Source organism: Helicoverpa armigera, chromosome 16, assembly GCF_030705265.1.
Source record: "Helicoverpa armigera isolate CAAS_96S chromosome 16, ASM3070526v1, whole genome shotgun sequence".
NCBI lineage: Eukaryota > Metazoa > Arthropoda > Insecta > Lepidoptera > Noctuidae > Helicoverpa > Helicoverpa armigera.
Genome location: NC_087135.1, coordinates 752,496 through 779,230, shown reverse-complemented (window position 1 = coordinate 779,230; position 26,735 = coordinate 752,496). Strand labels below are relative to the sequence as shown.

The following is a 26,735-nucleotide window of genomic DNA, read 5'->3' as shown; positions in this document are numbered from 1 at the left end:
ATTTTTATGAAGAGCTAATTAAATTAACTAAAAAATAAAATTATTGCTGAGTCGTGACTTTGGTCTGAACACTTAAAACGTTTAAGTACACTTAATTAATAACGTAAGGACCTAGCTTACCTAGATTATACCAGAAGTTAATAAAGTACTAAATGTGATAATGAAAACTGTTTAATTTCTCTACTAAATTCATTCGTTTTTTGTTTCCTATTTTCTAATTTGTGTTAATTATAATGAGTGATTATCGCTCCTTCTCTGTTCGAGATGAGACCAACGATAAGACGATAAAAAGGCTGATGATAATGATATTATATCATGCATTTTTTGTGATATATTGAATGATATTTTCACTAAACGAGAGAGAGGAACGGAACTCCGTACCTTAACTTTCTGGTCCTAAGTTCTTAATTTTCATTCTTTAATCCATTGTAAAAACACAAATATAAACTACCAATTTAAAGATTACTACCCATGCTACTTACCCACGCTGTCGGCCATTAAATCAAGCGGTTATGTGACACAGCCGTGACGTGAATATTGGACTGGGCGATTAACGATACCCACTGAGCCGTTGGGTACGGGTCCGAGCTATGTTTGTTGGTAATTAATTTAAATGAATATTGTTGTAATGTGAAGGTATTTGAATTACTTAAGACAATTTTGAATGGACTGTTTTGGGAGTTGGTTAAGTTAAAGCCGTATGTATTGGGGTTAAGCAACCCTTATCGCGGTCGCTCCGTGGATGAGTGACGTTCTTGTCATAACGAGTTCCCTAGTGCTTTGAAGGTACATTTTTCTGGGTCCTCGCTGTTATTTGTACATTTTTGGCAGTCGATACAAGATACTTCTTCAATCCGCATAGGGCAAGCGTGGTGATTAACGCTTAGTCCTTCTCTTTGTGAGGGGACACCTGTGCTCAGCAGTGGGACGACAAAAAGCTGGTGATAGCTAATGGATCAATACTAGGCTCACAACATCAACGAACAACTTAGGCACTGCGTGTTAATTAACAAACTAAAACGTACACTTTAGGGTTTGACAAACAATGGCTGACGGCAACTGGGACGAAATAATTAAGTTTGGTCAAGATTTAGTGACTGTTTACGACGTAGGTCCCTTCCCTGTAACCCCATAGGGGATGGGGGAAGTAAGGGACTCGGTAAGGGAATTGATTTTGCAGCTATACCTGATTTGGGTAGTTTAGTACCCTTACCCTGTCGAAAGGGTTTATCGATAGGGGTTTTAAGTGATCGTCATCCCTTAAATTTATTTGCGTAACATGTCTCGTGCTTATTGAAAAGAAGCCTTGCGAATATAACATCGCATTTTATTATAATGGATCCTACTTTGCCTGTCTGTTAAGTTATCATGTCTAAATCACTGAACCGACTTGATATTTTGTACAGAGTCTGGAAAACCCCAAACACAGCTGGGTTGAGTCGTCTCTATGTAAAAAGAAGTCTTTGTCCTGATTACGAAATTACCTAAAGAAAGCTAATCTTATGAATTTAAATTCAACGTATTTAGCATTCTGCAAAACGAAAAGTTTATAGTGCTTTTGCTTTCGCTTATATAGGTGAAGTGAAAGTCTACCAGATATACCATTGAACTGTCAGATGGTGAGTAGGATCCGCCTTGGTTGTTCCCATAGAAGGAATGGGTCAGCTCCCAGCTTTATTAGATGTGGTAGATAAAATATTGATGTTCAATCAATGATTTCTACTAACAGTCACCCTAAAGTATTCTTAAAGCCCATATTTAGAGGTGATGCGCCCATTTCAGCATTTAATACAAGGCACGTTAGATAAATTTGCCTTTTCCCAACTATGTCGAAGTCGACTTTCAGTTTAACCAGATGCATCTGAGTACCAGCGTTTTACATAGAGCGGCCGCCTATCAGACCTCCTCAACTCCGTTAACCCGGGGAACCCAATATCCCTTGCCAAAACTTGTTGTCAGACTTTCTGGCGTCTAAAAAACTGCCAAACATGTTCAAATGATAGCCGCCGGTACCCATCCATTTTACGTGCCTTCCGAAACATTCAAGGAGCTCGTTATTGTCAACTATCCTCGGATAGACCGCGTAGTGACCCATACCGCTTTCGCCTAAAACTATGAACTCAAATTCAATTCAGACACAAGTAATACCATCTTTGTTATAAGTTTATGAACACTAAAATTATCTGTAGCCACCATAGCTGCAATAATATCTCATACATCCATATAAATATATTATGTAGTTCTATATAGAAACTCGAAACTCCGTCAAATTCCAGCTCAATATGGTAATATCCGTCGGGAGATATTTTATTACGGTGCTCCAGTAAAACGTCATAATATACTGTTACGACTCGCCCTTGACCGAAACCAATGATATTCGACTCCGCGGATACGAGTAAAAGTTAGGTTTCTTATACACTAGAGTGTATCAAGGATTTATTGTAGGAGCAAAATAATTTCGCTAATACACTTGGTTGCAAAAAAATAAGTCATACGTGTATTTTAGGTAAACGAAATTGACAACCACAAAAATGTATTTTTAACATAGTAGCCTCAATTGAATTCTGAATTCTCAGGAATTTCAATGTAAAGTATTTAAAAAAATACTTTCACAAATGTCTATGGAGGTTCATCTTCATACTCCAAACTCATTTAAGTAAATAAACAATGTTTAGCTCGATTAAACCACAATATTACGCAGTACTTTATTCCTAAAAAGGCATATATTTCCACTTCATCACAGTTCCACATCGGCCTAGAAGCGAGCCTCATTTATAGTGCTCATAAAATTATTTTTATAGCCCCATGGTGTTCTATAGTTCTTTTAAGTTGCCCCACTCACGCTATCAAGGCTTTTATTTTTATTCTATAGCCTATTTGTCTGATGGTTTGTGATTGATGAATAAGTTAATTTGGTCCTTATACATAGCCTTTATGTATTAGGTTTGGCCTTATATATGTTGTTGTGGTATACCTATTAAGAAAATACTTAGTTGGTGCCCACTGTTTTGCCTGCGTCCCGGATTGTTAGTTTATTCACAACTAGCGACCCGCCTCGGCTTCGCACGGGATTTTGTGTTCTCCACTATTTAATGTATGTTACTATACATATAAACCTTACCCTCTAATCACTCTATCTATTAAAAAAACCGCATGTAAATCGGTTGCGTACTTTTGAAGATTTAAGCGTACAAAGGGACATAGGGACAGAAAAAGCGACTTTGTTTTATACTATGTAGTGATAATCTATTAATTCAAAATATCATGTTTATGTGATTGAAGATTATGAATCATATCATTTTGAAACCTACAACTGAAACCATTCGCTAAAATCCTCAAACAGACAACATCAGCCAACATTAAATTATCTTACATCCTTGATAAATCTGTTAACACATCCCCCGACTAACCATGCAGTGTAATCCGGTAACATACTCCACAGTCAGTCTACTACAGCCATTACACGTGACGTCATAAGTCCATTGTGTGGCGCTAGTAATTAACTTCGAAGCTCGAGGTGCCCGCGAATAATGCACGCGAGTGTACTGAGCGAACATGAAGTGTGACATGCGCTGTTCATATTAGGTTTATCAAAGATTGTCTAGGTTTTAGCGCAGTATATATTTTGAGCCAAAATTATGTGCCAAGTATGTGCCAAAAGTTGACCGACAGTTTAGTCTGAAGGTTGTCGTGAAACTTACCAAGCTTTTTGGTCTTCCGATGCCAAATCGTTGCAAAGTGTGCACCACCATAGTTTAGATTAAGAGCTCAGGTGCCTCGGACAAGCACATAGACATACTGACTAACATACAGGCATACATACATTGCGGTAAAGCTTATAACACCCCTCTCATGTTCTTTTTACCTAGTCTTATTATTGTCCAGTACATATCACAATGAAACAAACAAAAAAGTTTGTATTTCTATTTCGAACCTTCACTTTTGTACAGAAACTTTTTCCAAACTGGCCTGTACAAATCCAGCTAAAACCCGAAATAAAGAACAAAAGGCAGGTTTCAATCATTTGGCATATGCACGCATGCATGGCACAGAAAAAAATAAAAAACTTTATACCTATGTCGGGAAGTGTGGATGCTTTGACCTTGCGGGCGTGAATCCCTTTCATGTCACTGTGCCATATGCGGATGAATGTGCCAGGTGTATGCAGAAGTTCCATTTTGAGTAATATTTAACACCATTGATACTGTGGGACTAATTTCATGGTTGTTGAAGTGATTGGCTGTCGAGATTCAACGGTAATATCTAAATTCTAAAGAATATGTACATATATGTTCCGCTCTTCTAAAGGAAAAGATTCTCTATCAAAGAAAAAGTTTCATAATCTATATCTGTCATAATTATAAAGTCATTGTTTAAGAATTACAGTCTAGAACAAAAGAAGTACCTACAGTCGGCCAAAAATGTTCTCAAATACCACTATAGTGAACCCCAAAGTCAATTTACTAGAAAACTACTTCCCATGTTCATTCATGTACCGACAAACAACCTGAATTATCATGTAATATTGCATTATCTTCATGAGTACTGCCTATTGATTAAACCTTCCATTCCATTCCCTTCTCTGTATCAACAAGTTCGATATTAAAAACTAACCACACCTCGATCCTGTACCTTATTACTTGTAACATAAGGTTCACTATCCTTTGTCAGCGGACGTTTATTTAGATAACTTGTCATATTTGGTATTCAATAAGCAATCGAGTTTTCGATAAAGTTTCATAGAATATGTAATAAAAATGGTTGTTTTCTTGCTCTTAATTTGAATAAAAACGTGAATGGTTTATTGCTGTGAGAAAGGATTTGTTCGGTTTGATGCCAGTCAATGAGAAACATTCTTGGCAGTAGGTTAAGACACGTTGGAACAGTAAATCTCAGGAAACAGGGACACTCCTTGAAAAATATGTATCTGTATCAAGTGAAGGATCCAAGGTATGTCTTAATTGCGGACTTAAAATGAACATTAAATGCAGGGAAACGCTGCTCAGGTAAAATTCGTGCCAATTAATTTATCTCAATCTCAATTCTGTTTGTCATTTATCTCCTCGTGCATTTCTTCCTCCCACCCTTTTTCCCAAACTATTTTATGGTCGGCTTCCAGTCTAACATAATGTAGCTGAGTACAAGTGCTTATATCTCCTCGTGCATTTGTTTGTACCAAATGCGCACAGATACACAAATATGAGATTACTTGACTAAAGCCAAAGTTGGCTTTCAACTCAAATTTTGTCAAAAAAATATAAACAAAACACTACGTAAATAAAGCACATACGAGAGGCGTTAAAAGGCTAACTTTACAATTACAAACTTATATAGCACGAACTGTAACTGGGTTATAGGCAGCCGGGTCGGCTTAGACTGGAAGCCAACCCCAACATAGTTGATAAGGAAATATTAGGGATGAAGTAGGTCTTAGATTAATGTATAATCAAATTAACTAAGTAGGTATAATCCCTTTACATTATACCTATAATCTTTCCGTCCTAATCTTACAAGACCCGCACTATATCAGTTACGAAAACCTTTTGCTCTTAATACCTAATGAGTAACTTAAGGTAGATAGAAATATGTTCTCTTTTAGGTGTATAATTAATTAATCTTTTACTGACATTTCACATATATAAGAAAGAAAGAAAGAAACCTTATTATGAAAGGTTTGACCCAAGGTACTAATAGTGTAAAACCGAATAGGTACGTAAGTTTCATTCCCACGGTTTTTCAGTAGGCAAAAACTATAGCCATGTGTTTTAGCTAAAAATAGTGACAAAACCCCTTCATAATAAGTTCGGAGGAGAGAAGAGATAAGGGATATATTGTCTACCACCCTTGAATTGAGTAACTAATAAATCTGAAAACTATTGACCTAAGAAACTCATTAACGCTACAGGACAATACGCAGACATTTTTTTTTGTATCCGATTTTGGGAGCAAAAAAAATACTCAAACCCTTTGATATACAAAACCATATGAAATAAGTTAGAGAATTAAATATTATTGTTACAAATTAGTTCAAATTATATTTTTTTACACTTCAAGGGCTCACACAAAAAGCGCAAAAGTTAAATGAATAAGTTAAAAATTCAATCATAACTTTTTATAGAAGTCGAATTTGTTATTTATCTATAGGAGAAGAAATAACAAGGTTTTTCGTTTATATTATTAATTTGGAAAGTGAAATTCAATTTTAAATTGTTGAGTGGTTCTGTTCGATTAACTATTCTGTTAATAGAGGAATCGAAATTCATTTTTGTGTTCTCTTTCTGTGTCTTAAAAACTTTTTGCAATACTGCAGTTTAGTACCGAAGGATTTCGGAAGTCATCGACCAACCGCTGCAACCGATATAGGTACTATTAGGAAAATCCTCGAAAAACCATTTGCAAAAAAACATTCGCAAATAAGTGACTCTCGGATTCTAATAGGTACACAAAAGTTACCAAAGTTTTTTGGTAAACCATCAGTGGTCTGATAATGCATAAAATCCTTTTGAAACGCACGGAAGTGAACCTGCGACTATTTTTAGTTAAAAAGTGACGTAATATGCTAAATGAGTCAGTGCTGCGCTAGCGCCGATTACTTGCACTGCACATACAAATCAGTTCATTAGATTTTTTTGTATCGACAACTAGGGACACAGACGGTGCAAATTGTACAAAGATGAGTCAAAAACAAAAAAAAAACATCTTAAAAGTACCTAGGCATATTTTTCATTAGGCTACTAGAAATCTTTCAAGTCAGGTTATCTTTGGTATCATGTAACCAGGGTATACTAAGGCTGGATGGTCAAATCTTTCCAAAGGTTTGCGGTGTTTAATCTTGTCTCGAGAAAACTACTTACCCAGATATCACGTCTATGTAGTTTCTTGATAAATGGATAACTTATCATATAAGAGTTTTTCAAATCGTATTTAAAAGAATCCCCTTATTTGTGTTGTATCCATTTCTATAGTAAGTACTGCTTATTATTCCGCATTAAATTAAACGTTTAACACAAACGTTAACAGTTCCATAAACTGTGTATGACGATTTCTCAATAAAAGCTGTGTTATATAGAAACTGCAATATCTCGCAAAAGAATGCTGTAGGAAAAACTATTTCTCATACATTTCTTCATTGTCACCTGTAACCGCTAGTCAGAGGCGAGAACCATTTCCTTTTAAACAATCTACAAATGGATTCTATTTTTGTGATGTAAGGTATCTACTTCGTGTCTGCAACTTTAAATATAACTTCGGATAGGTGTGCATTTATTGTCGAAAATAAAAACTCTAGCAAACTGCCTTTAAGTTTAAGTCACTTCAATGTATTCTTCTACCTGTAGAGATACGGAATACCTACCCATTTGTTTTCAAAACAGTTTTGCTTTTCCTCTATGTACGGTAGACTGCACATCAGTGGTAACTGTCATGCACCTTAACTCAATAGTATGATTTTCCTATAAAACTGTTACCACTGACCTTAAGCTGACTGTACATTATACAAAACAGCCAGTCAATAATACTTCAGTCGAAACAGAGATTCGATTCGAGCTACTATGGTAAAAAAATACATCCCTGTGACAGGCAAACCATATAAAAGATCTGAAACACATTTACTAGGGAAACCTAAAAGGAACAAAAAGTTCCATCGTCTACAAAGTCCGGTCAACAGCCCACTGGCCATATTTCCGCACGAAAAAAAATCAATGTCCGAAAAACAAAAAAAGTAAAAAAAAAACTTAAAAGAGTTTTTTATCCAGGCTACGGAGCGTTACCGTTCAATGTGCACTCAGGATATTCACACAGTGTAACGTCCGTCCGGAATAATAAAATGTAGAAAAAACTTACTAGAAGCATCATAAGCGGTCTGTTTGGCAGAATAACTTGTGTTTTGTTTTTGTTTAGACACACATGTTATGTCTGTAAAGTTTTTTTTTTTGTGTCGCGCTTTTGTAAATCTGTAGACAAAAGGTAAAGTTGCCTTTATTTGAAATGAAAGATGTGTTACTGTTTGTAGAGGCATAAAGACGAAATCGAAAAATAGTAACGGTGCAAGACATTAGGAACTACATACATATTAAACTACGTTATTCGACAATAATTTAATGACTAAATAATTAACTTTTACGTTAATCTCATTACAAAATGTTGCTATGTATGTGGTAGTAACCAAACTCCTTAACATTAGAATTTAAAAAATAGATTAATCACCGAAGAGTTCTAATTTCAAACACCGAAAAAAAATAAGTTGACGCTTCAAAATTTGGAAATCGAAGAAGCAATCAGTCCAATTTCTAGAATCGGTCTATCGACGCCAACTTTGAACAGTAGGGAGCGAGCGCGCGCGTCACACGCACGCCTTCCCCGAAGTGCGCGCGCATTGCCGTGATCTGAAAACTGATTCGTTGCGTACGCGCCGGTTGTGCTGTGTATGTGTTTGTGATTTATGTTCAAGTGCGTGTAGATATTTATTTTTTGGGTGAGTTTATGTTCTATTAGGATTTTTGGATTGACCCTTAGCCTTTTGGTGCAGTAAGTTTTTCTTGTTCATTTTTTTTTTGGTCCCCTTGGATACTATTTAAAGTGACCTTAAGTTGGTACATCTTCAAACTTATCGTCTAATTTATAAAATGACACGTTTATGAAAGTAAGTAGCCTTTTTCTTAATTGTTTATTTTCCCAAGAAATAGACGTATTCAAAAGCATGCCTATGAAACTGACAGTTGACACGCCCAGGGGATCTATTGTAATTTATATTCGGTCTTCGAAGGCGTGGCCTTGGGATTAGCCCCTGTTCTTACAGATTATTATTCTAGTAGGAAACATAGCGTATAAATTGTAAGCAATGTAATGTTCTTACATTGCTTTGCATTGATTCTAATGATTTGACTATTGTTATAAAAAGTTTTCGCTAACTAGGTAGTTAGTTGCGTTGCGTCCTGTTACGTTTTTTTTTCAAACTCGGCTTAAAAATAGATTACCATTGAAGAAATCTTAATTTGCAAAGATCTTTGTGGAAATAAATTAAACATAATTTCTGTGCCAAGTCGTGGTGGCCTAGTGGGTAAAGGACCAACCTCAAGTACGAGGGCGCGAGTTCGATCCCAGGTCAGGCAAGTACCAATGCAATTTTTCTAAGTTTGTATGTACTTTCTAAGTATATCTTAGACACCATTGGCTGTGTTTCGGATGGCACGTTAAACTGTAGGTCCCGGCTGTCATTGAACATCCTTGGCAGTCGTTACGGGTAGTCAGAAGCCAGTAAGTCTAACACCAGTCTAACCAAGGGGTATCGGGTTGCCCGGGTTACTGGGTGGAGGAGGTCAGATAGGCAGTCGCTTCTTGTAAAGCACTGGTACTCAGCTGAATCCGGTTAGACTGGAAGCCGACCCCAACATGATTGGGAAAAGGCTCGGAGGATGAGGATGATAATTTCTGTGCCAAAAAAGACTGCTTTTGAAGTTTTGCTTTTTATTTACAAACATTGAGCAAACAAATTAAACATGTTTACCGCAAATGAAGGTAGTTTTCATTAAAATATTTGTTTTCTCCAAAAGCGTAGAGTCAAGTGTTTGTGACCATCGGCATAATAACTCATAAACTTCCGTTTAAACCCGTTAGTTAAGTAGGTACTATTAGGAAATTCTGTTAGGAAATTGATTATTCAAAAATATTTAAGTTTAAACTGGGTTTCATTTGTTCTAATACGTGTTTCTTTAGTGCTTGGCTAAGTGACAGCCGCACGGGTGGATCGGTAGTAGGTTAAGCAACGATTAGCGTGATCGCTCCGTGAATGGCTGAATATCTTTGGTAGTCATTGCGGATAGTCACAAGCCAGATTGTCTGAAAATGACGACTTATCAAGTGATATTGGGATGCCCAGATTATTAGTGTTGAGGAAGTCAGATACACAGTCGCTTCATCTTAAACACTGGTACTCGGTTTTCTCAATTTAAAATCCTAGTCAGCCTTTACAAAACAATGTAACGTAAAGATTTGCTTTACAAAGCAACTTGTAGTGTTTATAAAAAAAACTCATTTCTCAGTGGGCAGGTTCTTTCACCGCGCTACGGGTCGTCAATTTTATGGAGTCTTGATCGCCTTTCCCCTCCGATTACAATCTTTAATCGGTTGTTCACCACATCCTTTACGGCGATAATAATCTCCTTTATAAATATGACATTCTCTCTTCCGATAACGATTATACTTTATGTAAGGGGCTGGTAATTTATTTTAAAGAAAAAGCCTTACTTACTAACTTTATAAGTACGAAAGTAACTCTATGCGTCTGTCTGGCTTCCGCACCAAAATTATCTTCTCTCTAAACTTTGGCACACATATAGCCTAGAGTCCAAAGGACATATGCTATAGGTATGAATGAGGATGGCTTGAGAAACAGAAGGAGACCGACGAAAAGATGGATCGATTGCATGACAGATGACATGAATAAGAAGGCGATGGATGTTAGTATGAGGACTGACAGATTAGACCCGAAATAACTTGGAAACAGGATAGGTAGAATAAAATTAGAAGCACCTTCGTATCTTAAGACCAGTATTTCACAGTTCAAATATAATGTATGCAGATGCAAGTTATTGTAGCCTAATGTAAACACGACGGCATATTATGCAGTGCATAATTATGTTTGTTTTGAAACGTGTGCATATATGCATCTGTATTACCAAGCTTTGAAGGAAATGTAAAGCAGGAACTCCAATCTTTTTGTTTTAGCTACTTTCTTTTGTTTTAGTCACACGTTGTGGGTTTTAAATCTGATGCTTCAGTAGTCAATTAGGTGCGAAGAATACAGTTTCGAAAATTAGGTATTTGTAAATAAGGTTCATAGACCAAACACTACTAACTGTATGTAGAATATGCATATTTTGTTTAGTTTATTTGACAAATTATTGGTACCAAGCTTATATTTATCTATTCCAGAAACATTGTTGGCGTCTACTGTACCGTTATTACCGGCTTCAACATTTAAAAAGTGCACTATAGACCCAAATAAAAAACTAAATTCAGGTTCAAACCGCATTGAACCGGATTATAATGGATATTCCCCGCCCTAATAACTCACGCATCTCTGAGAAAGAATTAAAAATTGCATAAAAATTTTGTCCGTAATGAGTAGTTGTTCGAACACTGGGCGCTTTCGTTGTGTTGTGTTGATTTATTATTTTTATGTGACCTTTGCTTGTGTGCGTGACTGTGGCTGTATGCGTTTTTTTTTTTTATACGGCTACTATATTTTCACTCCTATTCTACCAGAAACATACCTATGCATATTTAAATGGAGGTCTAAATACATACAGACATAACTTTTTGGTTTAGAGAGCATTGACTAAAGAAAATATGATTTCTTTAGTAACTGTACCTAAGTCACCACAACTCTTTATGAAAAATGATCGCACTTATTTCTCATATTACTACATTATAACAATTATCCAATCTTTAACTAATTTAACGTGGTTTTAACTGGCTTCGACGCAATACTATAATTATGTTACCATTAGTAAGCTCGACCGCTCGTACTTCAATATGGAAACCGACCACAAACCGTTCATTGATAGACAATTGAACATCCTTAATGAATACGTATATCGCACTAGCTTAGTCCCGCGGACTCACCCGCCCTGTGACTCCCGACTTAATTTTATTGCCCGTCTGTACTTTTCTTCTTTTGTCTGATATAACTCCGTATTTTGAAACCTCATTATTAGAAATGCATAAGTTTGCTTGTCACACTTTTGCAGTAAAAGATGGAACCGATTGAGATATTTAGTACCTACTGACATAATTGTAAAACCTGTTTCTAGTCCACTTTATCTAAGTAAAAGAATTAGTTCTCTCAGGCTTATGCTCCTGAAGATGTAGAATACCGAAATAGAAAAGAAACGTAACAGGATACACATATAATCTACATAAAAGTTTGTCCTCGCTTCTAAATACCAGCTTGATTTGCCCAACGTTGTGTCAACTTTATTATATTTCCACCTCCTTGTACATTATGGAATGCAATAAAGGATACGAACATTTAATAGAACTTGGGTTAGGTAAACAAACAGACAGGCAAACTCTTTTATTCCTTAGTACAGATGAAAGGCGCCACAGGTTCATGATTAAGTAATAGATAACGGTTCCCGATACTTATTACTCACTACTCAGTTACTCACAGGACATTACCCGCATTTAAAACTCGTAAAGTTGGGACATTTACTCAAAAATATGTCAAAACTTCCAGAGCAAGTTTGTGGGAAGGAAGAAAATTTTTGAGAATTAGTTGAGTGTTTTTAAGGTTTAAGGTCGAATTTGAATAGTTTTTAAGAAAAGAACAAAAACTATGTTTTATTCGGATGTGCGGAGTAGTTACCATGGATGGTGGGTGAAGCCGCTAGTGGAAGCTAGTTAAAAATAACTACACACACAAAATATTAGTAACATTGGTTTATAATAACTTGTTTGACAAGCTCAAATAACATTTTCATACGTTAAGATTTAATATCACTAATCTTTGGCTCTTGAAAAATATATTTTATGACAAATGGAATACTATGATAAATCCTCTGGGTAACTAAACTTGTACTTGTATAAACAACAGAAACTGATTAATATCACAAGAAACAAGAAGTGGTACAATCTAGCCTTAAGCCCATGTCGACGCGTTCTCAACACCTATTGATAAATTCTTCAGTTTTTGTTCCAACTAAGTAAGAAAGTTACACCTTGATACATTATTCGTCCATAGTTTATTGTATTGTAGTGTTTCAGATGGCACGATACACTGTATATCCCAGCTGTTACTGAACATCTTTGACAGTCATTGCGGGTAGTCAGAAGCTAGTAAGTCTGACAACCTGTCTTACCTAGGGGTATTGAGTTACCCGGGTAACTGGGTTTTCAGTCGCTCCTTGTAAAGCACTGGTACTCAGCTGTATTCTTCTAGACTGAAAGCCGACCCTAACATAGTTAGGAAAAGGCTATTATATTTCAAGAATAATTATTTTTGACATAAGCCTGTACATAAATAATCAAAAAGTACCTTTTCTATGTATTCAAACAAACCCACAGGCAAAAATTTTAGTACATCTAATGGGGCCAAAGTTACAGGTCTAACTTTGTTACTGGATTTCAGTTTAGCGCCGACATGTGACAATAACATTATAGTTTTAACATGAGGTTGCTACAGTTAGAAAGCAATGTATTTAAAGAGAATTATATTTATAAAAAGTGACAAAATTATCTCCGCTTTTAATGAAATTTACTTTCTTTTCTCATGTGTACGAATTTATAACTTAGGTCTTTAACAAAAGGCAGTTTACATTCACATGAAAATAAAATTATGTTAGTATAGCAATAAATTAATTCATTTATACAGTGTGTAGGTATAAAGACACTGCACTAAGACTTTTATTAAAATAGTCTACTAGACCTCACTATAACCCAACAAAAGTTTAAATATGCAATCTATCAGCGACAAGCTACTTATACTTACCCCAAAATTGAATTTCCAACACAGCATCAAGACATCTCACACTCAAAAAGATCCAATTTTCAAACAACACTTACTTAATTAAGTCTGAACTTCGACTCTCTGTCCCCGCTACCGTTACTAAGTCCTTGTTAAAAATCTGCAGTGTAAAGTCCAGTGGGGCAGTGAATTATTTAAATGTGAATCTCAAGTCGTTTGCTATGCTAATTCGCAGTTGCTTTAACATAGCAATTATATTTTTTTTTCACACCAGCTAAACGGTGTTTAAGACTACATTGAAGATTTTTCTTGTCGTATTTTTGTAGCACTTTGTAGGATTTTTGAACTGTCTTGTTTGTGTGGGAAATTACTGAAATAAATAAAATAATTACAAAAAAGCGATAGATTGCTCTCTTCTAGATATTTTTGCCCTCCACATCTTCACAATAAAGCAATTCGTCCATTAAACTAGACATTGAACGCGGCCTTTGTTGTTAAATGGGCCAAAACTGAAATAATTTTTCAAATCGGACCAAAGTTCCTAAGATAAGTACCTACGTTAAGCATACAAACTCTTCAGCTCTATATATATGTCTATCCATCACCCCGTTAGCAAAAAAGAGCAGAGTTCAAACTCAATTTGCAGTAGCACATCTTACGACTTACACATTCTTCAATAACCAGCCATATTATACGAGAACAAATGAACAGCCATCTAGTACCAAATCCAGACACGATGATACAATTATCTCAGAGCAGCTATTAAATTAAAAGTACGGAGCAAACGGGTTTGTTCGCCCCTTTATAAGAGAGTTTACACACGAAACACCTGTACGCGCGGTTGGTCCAATTTGCTGGTCTCACTGTCACGATTAAATAGTCGATTTGTATAGGGCGACTAATAAATAAATGAAGTATGGCGGTTGATCTCCGGCTGATATTACGTGAATGGGGATCGCACTTATATTATAAAGGCGAAAGTTGATGAGTCTGTACATATGTTTGCTACTACTCAATGCGCAAACAGATGGACGTATTTCAATGAAACTTATGCCAAGTATGAAACAATAGCTAACACATCAAAACACCTGTCTAGACAATTTTTTATCTAGTCCAAAACCGCTATCTGGATCTATTTTCACCCTAAAGTTCGGGTATATTGTCACAGCGTCCACGGTGAGCGGTGTGACGTCTCGACGTTGATTGAAATGCGTTGGCAATCTGAATTCTGTTTGGTTTTGTGTGGGCTTCCCACTGATGGATTGCTTCGGCTAGATTGTGGACTGGGTTTTATATTCAATAGGCTTTTATATTTTATATTTTCTGGTATGGAAAATATATTTTTTGTGGCGCGTGGGAAGGTTTGGTATTTTCAATAGATGCGGCGATACGATGATTCTATTTGATTTTCTGTTCAATTATATGCATATCAATATTTCAGGTGTTCAGGTTAGATACATTAGAATTTTTATAAATGAAAATTTCCTAAAATATAGCCGTTATCAAAAACTATGCCATGAAAATTAATTCATTGGAATTCTCTTGATGTAATTTATCCATGGAGAATAATCTCATACAAAGCTTCGCAATTACCACTTGTCTTAGCATAATACCTTGTTATTAGAGTTTAATGAACGATTTTCTCACGACCTTTCGTTAATCTAATACAAAGATAGCATAATGCTATGGATATGATGCAAGAGGTTCGACACTTGCTTATTTGTAGCAATTTCTTCGTTGCACCCTTTCTTTATTATCAACTTAATTTGAAACATTCTGCACCCGGATAAGAAACAGCCTTCTATTCCTATATTAAATTGTTCTCAAATATTTTAGACGTTTTTGGCGCGAAGAGTTGTGAGAAACAAATTCACTTTCGCAATAAGATAATAACAAGTACTTACCTATATCCTAAATTCATGAATTAGGTACTTTTGAATATAAACAGAGCTCTTAACCGCGTTTAAAAAACGGTCGACAACCCAACCAGTGTACACTACCTCTTAAAGACGAATTAAACTAATCTTAACCCGTAGCGTGGCTGAGGTAGTTTTGTGAATGAAATAGCCCCTAATTGGCCCTCCGGCTATTACTTTAAAGGTAGATAACCCTTTAAACGCTGCTTATAAATCGGTTGATGGGTACACCATGAAATATCGATGGTACAAATGTACCCGTTTAAGAGCTAGTAAAAACTGTTATAAGCGTAAAATAAGTTATTTTTGAAGCGTGCGATAGCCGTGTCTGATAGGCGGGCGTGTTATTATGTTTCACATCAAAAGTTTCATTCAGATTGATTACTCGAAATAATTTAAAAGAAATCATATTTATGATGATGAGGAGTTATGATGAGGAGTCGTGGTGGCCTAGTGGGCAAAGAACCAACCTCGAGTATGAGAGCGCGGGTTCGATTCCAGGTCAGGCAAGTACCAATGCAACTTTTCTAAGTTTGTATGTACTTTCTAAGTATATCTTAGACACCAATGACTGTGTTTCGGATGGCACGTTAAACTGTAGGTCCCGGCTGTCATTGAACATCCTTGGCAGTCGTTACGGGTAGTCAGAAGCCAGTAAGTCTGACACCAGTCTAATCAAGGGGTATCGGGTTGCCCAGGTAACTGGGTTGAGGAGGTCAGATAGGCAGTCGCTTCTTGTAAAGCACTGGTACTCAGCTGAATCCGGTTAGACTGGAAGCCGACCCCAACATAGTTGGGAAAAAGGCTCGGAGGATGATGATATTTATGATGATGGAAGTACATCTTTAGTTTTTTGAAAAATTTAAAAGGATAATATGACATATTGTCATATTATCTGCATACTAAAACATAACTTTTACGGAATATGAGAACACTTGTTTTGGGCTGTCCAAAACAAAAAGAGTTTTCAAATTGGCCTAGTGGTTCTAGGTGTTCAAGCAAACAAACGACGTCTTCAGCTGTAGAAAAAGTTTAGATAAACAAATATAAGAAAAGCAATATAATGTAAACGTAAGCACATTATATGTTGTAATGTGCGATAAATCATAAACTATCAAAAACATTAGCGTCGAAGAATAACGGCTTAGCTCCGTAACTTATGCAAATCGAATAAGAGTTTTCACATTATTTTTTAAGTTTCTGACAGATCGTTTTTCTTCATATAATGTGCATTTGTTGAGAAAGTAATGTGAGTATTTTATATCTAAATTCATTACCTACATAAATAAGATATGATTACAAAATAATATTGATTTAATAAAAATAACAGTTTTATTAAAAAATACAGTTACATCTTGACAGTCATTCTTGTTCAGATTGCACCCTCAACTTCGCTGCAACCCGATAGAACAACCTACTCGTATATTTTTGACAATTTAATTTCAGTTGGTCCAGTGGTTTTAACTTGGAAGCGTAACAAACTCTTACAAACACAACATACAAAAATAGTTTTCCTTTACAGATAAGAAAAGGCAATACAAATTCGACTAATGGAACAGCAATTAATATCAATACAGTTAGGATACTAACCCATCCTGTGTGGTTCACTCGCATTATGATCTTCCGGTGTCAGTTACACCGTTACCACCCAAATAAATATAATTAGGTACCTATGTAGTCATGTACGTTATCTACTCATACTTCCTAAGCATGGACTCAATTATGTACCGTTTGGTATACTTAATCAATCATGTTACGTATCCGACTGCGGTGTAAAAAAGATTCCAAAGAATTGAGATCCTCTTCCTTTTTGGGATGTCGGTTAAAAAGATGGATTATAAATCTCACCCAATAGATCTAGAGTCGGAGTTTTTTCAAATTTGCCAGACGGCCTCCGTCGTGGAATTGTAAGAATGACTGTTGCTGAGTTGCCGACTTTACGTGCCCTCCCAGGCAAGGGGGTGTTACACCAACATCTTCCAGATTTCCAGACTTAAAGCTAAAGAAAGACAGTTACTGGACCCTGTCATCTTGCATTACTTTCTTTTTCTTACTTGTACAGACAAAAGCCATTAACTTAAGAGAAAACAAACGCCCCCACCCCCTCTTTTCCCCACTCCACAAAATGCCACCTAATTATTTCAAAAACACCAACAGCACAGTGGCGCATTATCACCCATATCCAGTAACCAATTAATTATATAAAGTCAACACTACACTTGGTGGAAAGTGCGTGGGAACAGCTTGGAGCAACTGGTACCAGTACACTTCCGTGCCAACGTTTTTATTAAAACCTTATTGGTATGTTTTGTCGTTAGGATTTCCTTTGAGAGTGGTGGTATCATTATTTTTGTCGCTGCTTGGCCTAGAAATAGTATCCTATTTTTTCTGCGCTGTAAAAGATAGTAAGTAGGTATTTATTTTCTGAGCATGCGTGAGGCGTCAATCAAACGGCTAACTTCACAAATGCAAAGTTATTTGCCGCTAACAGTACATTAAAGCTTTAGAAGGATGCATTGATTTTATAGAGGTCATAATCTCTTTTGATTTTCATTATTTTCTCGTAGTCTGAGACAAGTTTTATTGTTATAAGTCGTAAATAATAACGGAATAGAAATTATAAAATTATCACATCAATAACTTCGTATTTAATTACCTGTTTACTATGGAATAATTAATTGAGTACAGAGACTTTTATATGGCGGCTTTTTTATTACAAAACTTTATTTTTACTGTCTCATACAATTGTCATTAATTTATTTTATTATTAAGTTCATAGTTATACATAAAATAATTAATTGCAGTTCTTCCGGATTAAAACTTGCTGATGTAGCTATTATTTTGATGTTACAAGCTGTAAACTATTTCATCGAAATCCGTTCAGTCGTTTTTGCGAGAGAGAGAGAAATACCTTTTATTATTATAATATAGATATTGTAGTCTAAATCAAAAGTGCCAATTAAATCTCGTTAAAATAAGACACTACATAATTACACTTCGTAGGTACTTTTGCTTTTGGAGTAGTTCAAGTGAAATCAGGTAATAGCAAGTGAAGCGTTAAATTCCTTGGGATTAACATTTACACTCGGACCTCTGGTCACGATTCTTCCGTATACAGGGCACTGAGTCGTAATAAAGGTCTTTACACACGACCACTTGTCGCGCGTTTTTTCTCACTCTCATATTTTTATTCGATCGAAACGCAATTTTATATTTATTTTATTTTTATTTATTTAGGTTAACCAACATTTGTTTACACCGTACATTGCTAACTTAATTACTAAGGTTACATTTATGAGTGCAACAATTAATTAAAGGTTAACACCGCATGCAAGAAGAATAAAAAAGAAACGGCCATTAATAAAAAATCACATAATCACACATAAAAAGTTAGTAATTATACACAGTTAAAAAAAAAAATGAAGAAAATGATCAATAAATTCAATAAACATAAAATTTTAATTCTACTTATCCCGCAGTTTTGATGACAATTGAATCAGTGGAAAATAAAAATGAAAATGTAAAAACCCGCTCTTATTTGAAAAGACTGTGATTGAAAGTTGACCTTTTTAGTAAACATGAATATTTATACCAATACCGCAAATGTTTGATTCGCCACTGCGTTTAACGTTTCACGTCTTATAAGCATATAGCTGTGCCTTTTAGTTTTCTTCAGACTAGACAGACCAATATACGCATTGTCCGTTACGCGTACACAGAAATAATTTGTCTCCTGTCCGCGTATATTCGAGCACGCGTGCCAATTAAACGTAAACGCGTAGTCTGTTCAAACCCTTACAACAATGTGCAACAGGACGCATATAATGTATGTGCATTAATCTCATCTGGGAAACGGTTTCATTGAGCTAAACAGATGCTAATTGGTTAATAGTTAGTACTACTTATCGGCTCGGAATTAATGGGGTGGGAAATGGAATGTGTCGGAAAATCGATCATGAAGGTATGATGCAAAAGGTATCTTAGAAGAGTTTATGTATTAAGAGATGCAGTACTTGGGGAAAGGTCACTATTTTGTAGAGACAAAAGCTGCCCAAATAACCGTACCAAGCAAAAATACCTACCTACACCATATTGTAGTAGACCGTACTTCCTTTATATCCAAAATGGACTCTATATAAATACCCTATAGCGAAGTGTCCAATGTACCTACTACTAGGCACATCTTTTTTATTAATTTTTTATTTGCATTTGCTGTTATTGTACCTATGTAGAGTAACCATGAAGTTTCTTGCCCGTTCTTCTCCATAGGAAGCTACTGTTGGAGTGGCCAACTAGAATCTTTATTTGCTTACAGTTTTGACGTTCATAAATGCTTGACAGAATTAAATAAAATGAGTTTGACCACATCTAGGCCTTCGATTAAGTGTAAAAATACTGCGTAATTTAAATAAAGCCATATTGATCTGGAACCCTATACCTTAGGTACCTTACTTATAAAAAAGCAAACAACCACAATGTGATTGTATGAAAGTGTCGGGAATATTTCACAGGATGTTGTGGCGTGAGGTTTATAGAAACCACTGAGATCAACCATTGTTAATGCTGGGAATCACTTTGTTTTGTTTCACTTGAAATATAATGGTGTCTGAAGTAGGCACGAACGATCGTGTCTTGTTTCAAATTAAATGAAATATTTTATCGTCATCCGCCTGCCCTTATCCCAATATTATTTGGGGTCGGCGCAGCATATTTTCTCCTTCCATACTCTTCTATCTGCCGTCATCCCACATTCTTTCTTACCATATCTACTTTCACACAATCCATCCATCGTTTCTTTGGTCTCCCTCTTCCACTATATCCGTCTACGTTCATACTCATCACCTTCCTCACTGAAATTACATGAAATATTTATTTCCAGTAAAATAAAATATGAATTAAACTGATTAAAACTGAACAAGCAACTGAGCTGAAAAACTGGGGAAAGGCTATTTCATCCGGATTTAATCTGATTTGGAAACCAGGTTTTATAACATTCACGCTCGTGCCATATCGAGGCTATATAGGTCATATAGACTTTTAGCTTTATAATCGCACAAAGTTTCTTTCTTTCTTTCTTTTACATAGCACTCACTACCAAAGAAGCCTACGTAAGGCTCCGACGGGATAGGGATAAAACCATTGGAAGAAGGTAATCTATAATAGGTACCAATCTACAAATGTAAGTATAATAGATTCGATTTACCATTTACCATTAAAAATCAAAAGGTGGTCCTATTTAAACCGCTACCCGACCTGTAGATATACCTGTTATAGTCGTAATTTATCACCGCAAGGGGACAGGTCCAAAAACGTTATTACATCACTTTTTACTTTGCCAACCGAACTGAAAATTTCTATTTCGTCTGAGAGTCTTTACATTAAAAGATAAAATATTCCTACATTAAAGATATTAAAATGGCGCACTGGGAATATATAAATCAGCCTTGAGCTTGATATTATACATTTATTTTTTTTTTTGCTCATTCTAATCTACCTCCTGTAATATTTTTCCTTTAATTTATGAGTATCCTTGAATTTTTGCTGATTGCTACAAAATAGAGATGTTAGCGTATGATCTCATATGGAGGAAACGTAATTAGATAAGTCAGTGATCTATGAAATAAAATAAACTTGAATGAGCATCTGAAAGTTATTTAAAAAGAACGATAGGTACCATCCCAATTCTTTTCAGCAAAATTACTAAAAGCTGACAAAATGGTCTTTCAAAAAAACCGCCTTAAAAGAACCAAATAAAAGTCACTGACCTACATAAATGGATTTTCCTGAGAAAACTCGGTGTAAAACCAAAACTTTCCTTTTTAATCATGGACCAAGGTTAAAATGTCTTCGACTGTTCTCGTAAAACACAAAAGTTATTCAAAACTCCTCAAATATTACTACTGAGACACAAATAAGAATCATTCAGAAGGTTCAAATAATGCTATTATAGAGACTTCTTTACTCCTTATTACTCCTTAGAAATTATATTATATGTAACTGGATGTTACTCGCGATTCACCCATCTCCCGGTCTCCGTAATCGGATAAAATAAAGCATATGTCTTACTGTGATAGCGTAGCTTTTCAGCAGCGAAAGATTTTTTGAAATGGGTTCAGTAGTTTCGGAGATTTTACCTTTGACCATACAAACAAACACAAAACGCGTCAGGAAAGTTGAATACCGATTGTTAACATTTTCTTTTTTAAAGTGAACCTTCTGAAAACGTTATTGGTTGGTTGGTCACAAAAAGTCTTAACTTAAGTAATCCTTATTTGCTCATCTTCCCTCACTTTATAAGAAATATAAACTTTATATTGAACGGTATCCAGTTGGTTTTCTTTAACAAACTGGCCCGAATTTTAGGGTACCATTGGCAAATCTGAAAACGGCAGCCTACATTTTTTACCATCCCGATATTTCAATTCTCTATAAATATGTATCTATCTAAGATACATATTAAAACTTTATACAAAAAACAAAACACTTTTTAAATAGAGGCGCTTATCATGTTTTTAAAATAGGTAAGTTTATCTGTCTACGGAACCCACGGGGTCCACTCACACCTACTTAGTTTTTGCAATTATAATTTCATATTGCAAATCTCACCGTCAAGTTTGACAAACTTACTTCGCTTAAATATTAATGGGAAAAATTTACAGTTGCTTGTGAACTCGCTATAGACCAGAGAATTTGTAATTTTTTCAGCATTTTTGTCCTAAGAGACATTTTGAACTTTTTAACAAAAATGATTAGATATAGTAGTTAATGTGTAACTTAGTTGATAACATAAAGTAAATAACCACTAGAGAGCGCACTCGCCAATTTCTTCTAAGAACACGACTCACCACTGCGGGCGGGGGGACGCGGCATAATCCGCGACTACTATTGGTCAGTTCACGGTCGCTACTAAAGGATCGTACTGATCGTAGCCTTATAGTACGCGCAAAATCACTAACTTTTGGCGAGCGTCGGGGCACTGTATGCGCAGTCAAGTGGTTTTATAGTCTTTGGTTGATAAGAAAGCTAGTCTAATTCGAAAATTTTTCTTTACAGGTGGGGCGCTTAGCTCCGGATGGTGGAAAATGCAAACAAAAAACATTAACCTGAGCCAAGAACAAAGAAACAAAGATAATAGTGAAACACAGGTAAATATTTTTACTACTCTTCTTCAAAGAAACGCTGCAACTCCCTGAAACTTAATTCATTTTCTTTTTAATTAATTTACATTATAAAAGCAAGGTGTTACAGGAATTATTATATTTTAGACGAAATAATAGTGTATTAAACACGTGGCGACATCTATGAACACATTACCATACTAATGCCCTCACTCATTAACACAACCGCCATTCCTACTAGTACTCACTCTTACAACTAGATGGCGCTGTACTCAATTACATTTCTTCATATACGTTCAATAACATAGCTGTTTGTTCGTTCAACAGAAAATGGGCCGTCAGGATCCTCAGGGGCTGTCAATTGAAGGGTCAGTGGACGATCAGGCGACATACCTGAACCAAGTCACGGCTCCGGCCATCGGTTCCACGTATTTCGGTCAGTATGCAATATGAAAATTAAATAGCAAAGCACACTTCACACGGCGAGCGGTTCTTTGAATCGTTTTTATTAGAAGTACGATTGGTTTACATTAATTTCTGTTTGATGGGAGTGGAGTTTGTTTTGAGTGATTTGCATGATAGAGATATACTGCTATCCATGACTTCGTCTGCTGATAGCGTATTTATCAATTATGTTATTTAAACGATATAAAAAAATATTTCCTATTTCTACAATATAAAACATTATTTAATTATTGCTAAATTGTGGTATATTATTATGTTTTATTGGACACAAAACTGCGTTATCGTTTAGGTAACTATGGGAAAGTCCCCCAAAAGGACCCTTCAATCCTTTTCAATCCTTCAATTCTTAGGAAAACTTAATTCTTAAAGTAAACCAAATTAAACCCTTGGAAGCATTCTTGTCTTATTAATTCCAACGATGTCGTTCATAATTCTGTGATAACAATATTTATTTATCACCTTCTAATAAAACAGAGCACACAAAACCCAGTCCAACGTGAAGAATCTAGCAGCCTGCATTGATAAAAAGCAAAATTGAGCTTTAAGTTCTTAGCTACACTGTTCTATATTGCTTGTAGTATAACCAACCCCTAGGTCAACCATTTTTTTAACAAAGAACACAAACTTCCACCACATCCTATCATTTGAAACCGTCTATTTTTTTACTAATTCATGCATCCTACAACAAAAAATGTGTGAGCGAGACGAAAAATGCAACAGGTTGAATTTCTGTGGGTGTAAGAGAGACAGCAATGTTGTACTTCTGTCACGTTTTCCAGCTGTGCAGTGGCGGTAAACTTTTGGAACTTGTAAGGATTCTTTGTCAGATATTCGGTAATATCGTTCAATAAAAATAGCAATATAAACTAATAGTTAGAGCATACATTAATTAGTAAATACATGAGGCAAATAGCCTCCCCAGGAAAGTGTCTTTCGTCAAGAAAAGAACCACTTTCCTTTGTAGACACAAAAGGTGCCAAATGAACTGCAGAGTTAGGCATGAAAACACTCTGTGTTAAGCTTCCATAAATCAAATAAACAGATTCCATAAAATCAACAATAAAGACAAAAATATATTAAAACACGAATTTTAACTTCAAAATACATAGAACAACTACTTCCTCCGTAAGGCTATATCGAGCACAGTGCAACACAGTGTGTGCGCAGGAGTCGACATTGAACAGCCGACACCGGCAGACGTACCGTGCGTGATCAGAAAACTTATCTCAGATCGAAATCACAGCCTCAATCGACATACGTGTGTTCAACACGGGATACATTCTTACAACCTTACGTCAAAAATAACCAAATTAATTTGTTTTTAGTTTTATTTTTCTACAGTGCACAGTGGTAGTTTTTAGTTCCGTGTGTGGAAAAAATGTTTCTGTGAATGCAAAGTGTGCAGTGATTTTTTTCGGTGTTATTTTGTGTGCCAAAAGTTTGTCAAGCTGGATCCTCGAAGGAGAGGGATTTTGGGGTCTCCATCTCAGTACGAGTATTATGAAAGTAAGTTTTAGTGAGACTAAGAAACAATAACTTTACATTGGATTACATATTAACAACTCTGTATTAAATGGAAAAAAACTTCCCAACTTCCGTGAAGAAAATTAATAATTTCTACCAAAATAAATCATTAGGACAATGAACCGTTCTTCAAAGTAAGCCACATAAATCCGGCTACCAGTTTCCGAGATAAGCATGACCGTACAAACACAACAACTTGCAGTTTTCTAACCTAAAAACGAAGTTAACTACAGTACATTGGTGCCAAGAACAACTTAGTAAACACTTGGATCTCTGTACGCTCGCGTTGATAACTTAAGTTGTGAGGTGCCTGATCTATTTCATAGATGGCGCTGTATTCAACTTTTAAACAAAGTTAGCTTATATTTATTTTATGAATTTGATGAAAGTGGAATGATTATACGTTTAATGCTAAATATTTGATGCATTAAGGGCTGATTTTTCAATCATCAGTTAACCTCTGTCTGAGGAATGAATATGGCGGTTTGACATATTTTCCATACAAAAGCTGTCAAAACGTTAAAAATATTCCTCAGATAGAAGTATCTGGCAATTGAAAAATCAGCCCTTAGTTACTTATGTAATGAAATTACGTTTTATTGTAGTTATTATATCAGCTTTATTCTAAGATTGATTACTAGATAAAATCGCTTCATTAAAATATTATTGGTGTTGGATAACTTAATGAATTGGTCAAGATATATTTACTCATCTACCAACAGTAACTATTATATCATTACAGGAATTTCTTCTTATTTTGTAACATTAACAATTCTTATATTTAAAGAACATAATTATGTCTTAGTCACTATTAAGCATTGGAAGTGTTACAATTTAATACCTATAATGTTCTTAAGCTAAATAATTGTGGGCGCAGAATAAAAAAACCCAACCTAACTGAAAATATTCGAGAGAGAGTAAGCAATCGGTTGATTACTTAATTATTTCCGAAAACAAAGCCATCAAAAACCATTTAAAACGACTAACTTCATACGAATTACCGTACATTCTTTTTCTTTGGTAAAAACTTAGCCTTTTATCCTCTTTCCTCCGTGGTTAACTTAAGTTCCGAGTAAGTAAATTAAGTTGGAATTAAGTGAGCTCGCGTGTGCTTAAGTGAGGTGAAGCACGCCTCCGCATGACGCATGCGATCCTTTGTTGTGCTTAAGTAGACTGCAGGTAACTTGGATGTGTGGTCTAAGTTGTAAGCCAAAGCGTTCTTTTGAAAGAACAGAGACGGAGATATGAGAATAGTGGACCAGATCTGCTGAGTATTTAGTAAATTTTGAAAAACTATTGCTGTAAAATTAAAAATTGGACTCTACTTTAAATGGACATTTGATTTCAGTTCGTGTGTAGTTAAGTAAATAGGCTATGAATGAAATTAGTAAATAACAAGTAGGTATCTCATATGTGTGTTTTAAATGGCTAAAGAAATACCTACTTCAGCCTTTTACAACAAACTTTGTTAACGCTTAGCTTAGATTCTCTTTCCTAATCAATAGGTAATACTTATATTATTTTTAAAATTATTTATTTCCTTAAAACAGTTATATGAGAGTGTTAAGAAAAGTAAACAAAACTTACCTACGACACAAAATCCCAACACTTATAACTTAAACCGCACCCCAAATAAAGTATTTATTTCAAAATAACTCCCATTGAGCTCGTCTGTAACATGAAACTTTTTTATTTGTTCCATCATTATTGCATACATATGGACAACACAACAATAGTAGGATACCCTGATGATGATGATGATGATAATAGGTTTTAGCTCAGATTTACATAACTTGCATATAAATTAAGGATTGTAAAAGATAATTTGATAATAACTACCTAGCTGTTTGAAGTAAGCGTGTGAAATATAAAAAATAACAAAAATGCTAAATACCTAAGTAATTTCATCCTTTGAACAATGAGGTGTGTTTGTGATTTTAACAAAGTGAAACAAAGGCGCATCTACTTAATTTTTCTAATCCGTTAAAGAAAAATACTCATAACTTTGGATTAACATCATGTAGGCGAATTAAAAATTAAATGCAAGTTTGCATTAAAAATTAAAACAATAGAATAATAATGTACAGTCTAATAAAGATGTATTTCAAAGAACATATGTACATAATTGTCTTGCTATTCATACTTTTGTTCTCATAAAAGTTATTAATTGCTATCTTATTTAATAATTTATTGTCTCACACCAGGTAACGCCCACTTACTTTTATAAAATTTCATTTTTAAATATCT

At 35.2% G+C, this 26,735-nt stretch overlaps 1 protein-coding gene across 2 annotated transcripts in view; it reads left to right on the top strand.

The window, feature by feature from the left end:
* Positions 1-8,326: 8,326 nt before the first annotated feature.
* LOC110369838 (PHD finger protein rhinoceros) overlaps positions 8,327-26,735 on the top strand; it is a 68,726-nt gene continuing 50,317 nt past the window's right edge. The window contains exons 1-3 of one of the 2 annotated variants that reach the window (XM_064038535.1): positions 8,327-8,473; positions 22,435-22,526; positions 22,827-22,935. In XM_064038535.1, coding sequence (XP_063894605.1) covers positions 22,464-22,526; positions 22,827-22,935 — 172 coding nt within the window. In that variant the 5' untranslated portion in view covers positions 8,327-8,473; positions 22,435-22,463. Of the gene's footprint in view, positions 8,474-22,434; positions 22,527-22,826; positions 22,936-24,145; positions 24,471-26,735 lie in introns of those variants that run through there. The other variant, XM_064038537.1, reaches the window with a different exon arrangement.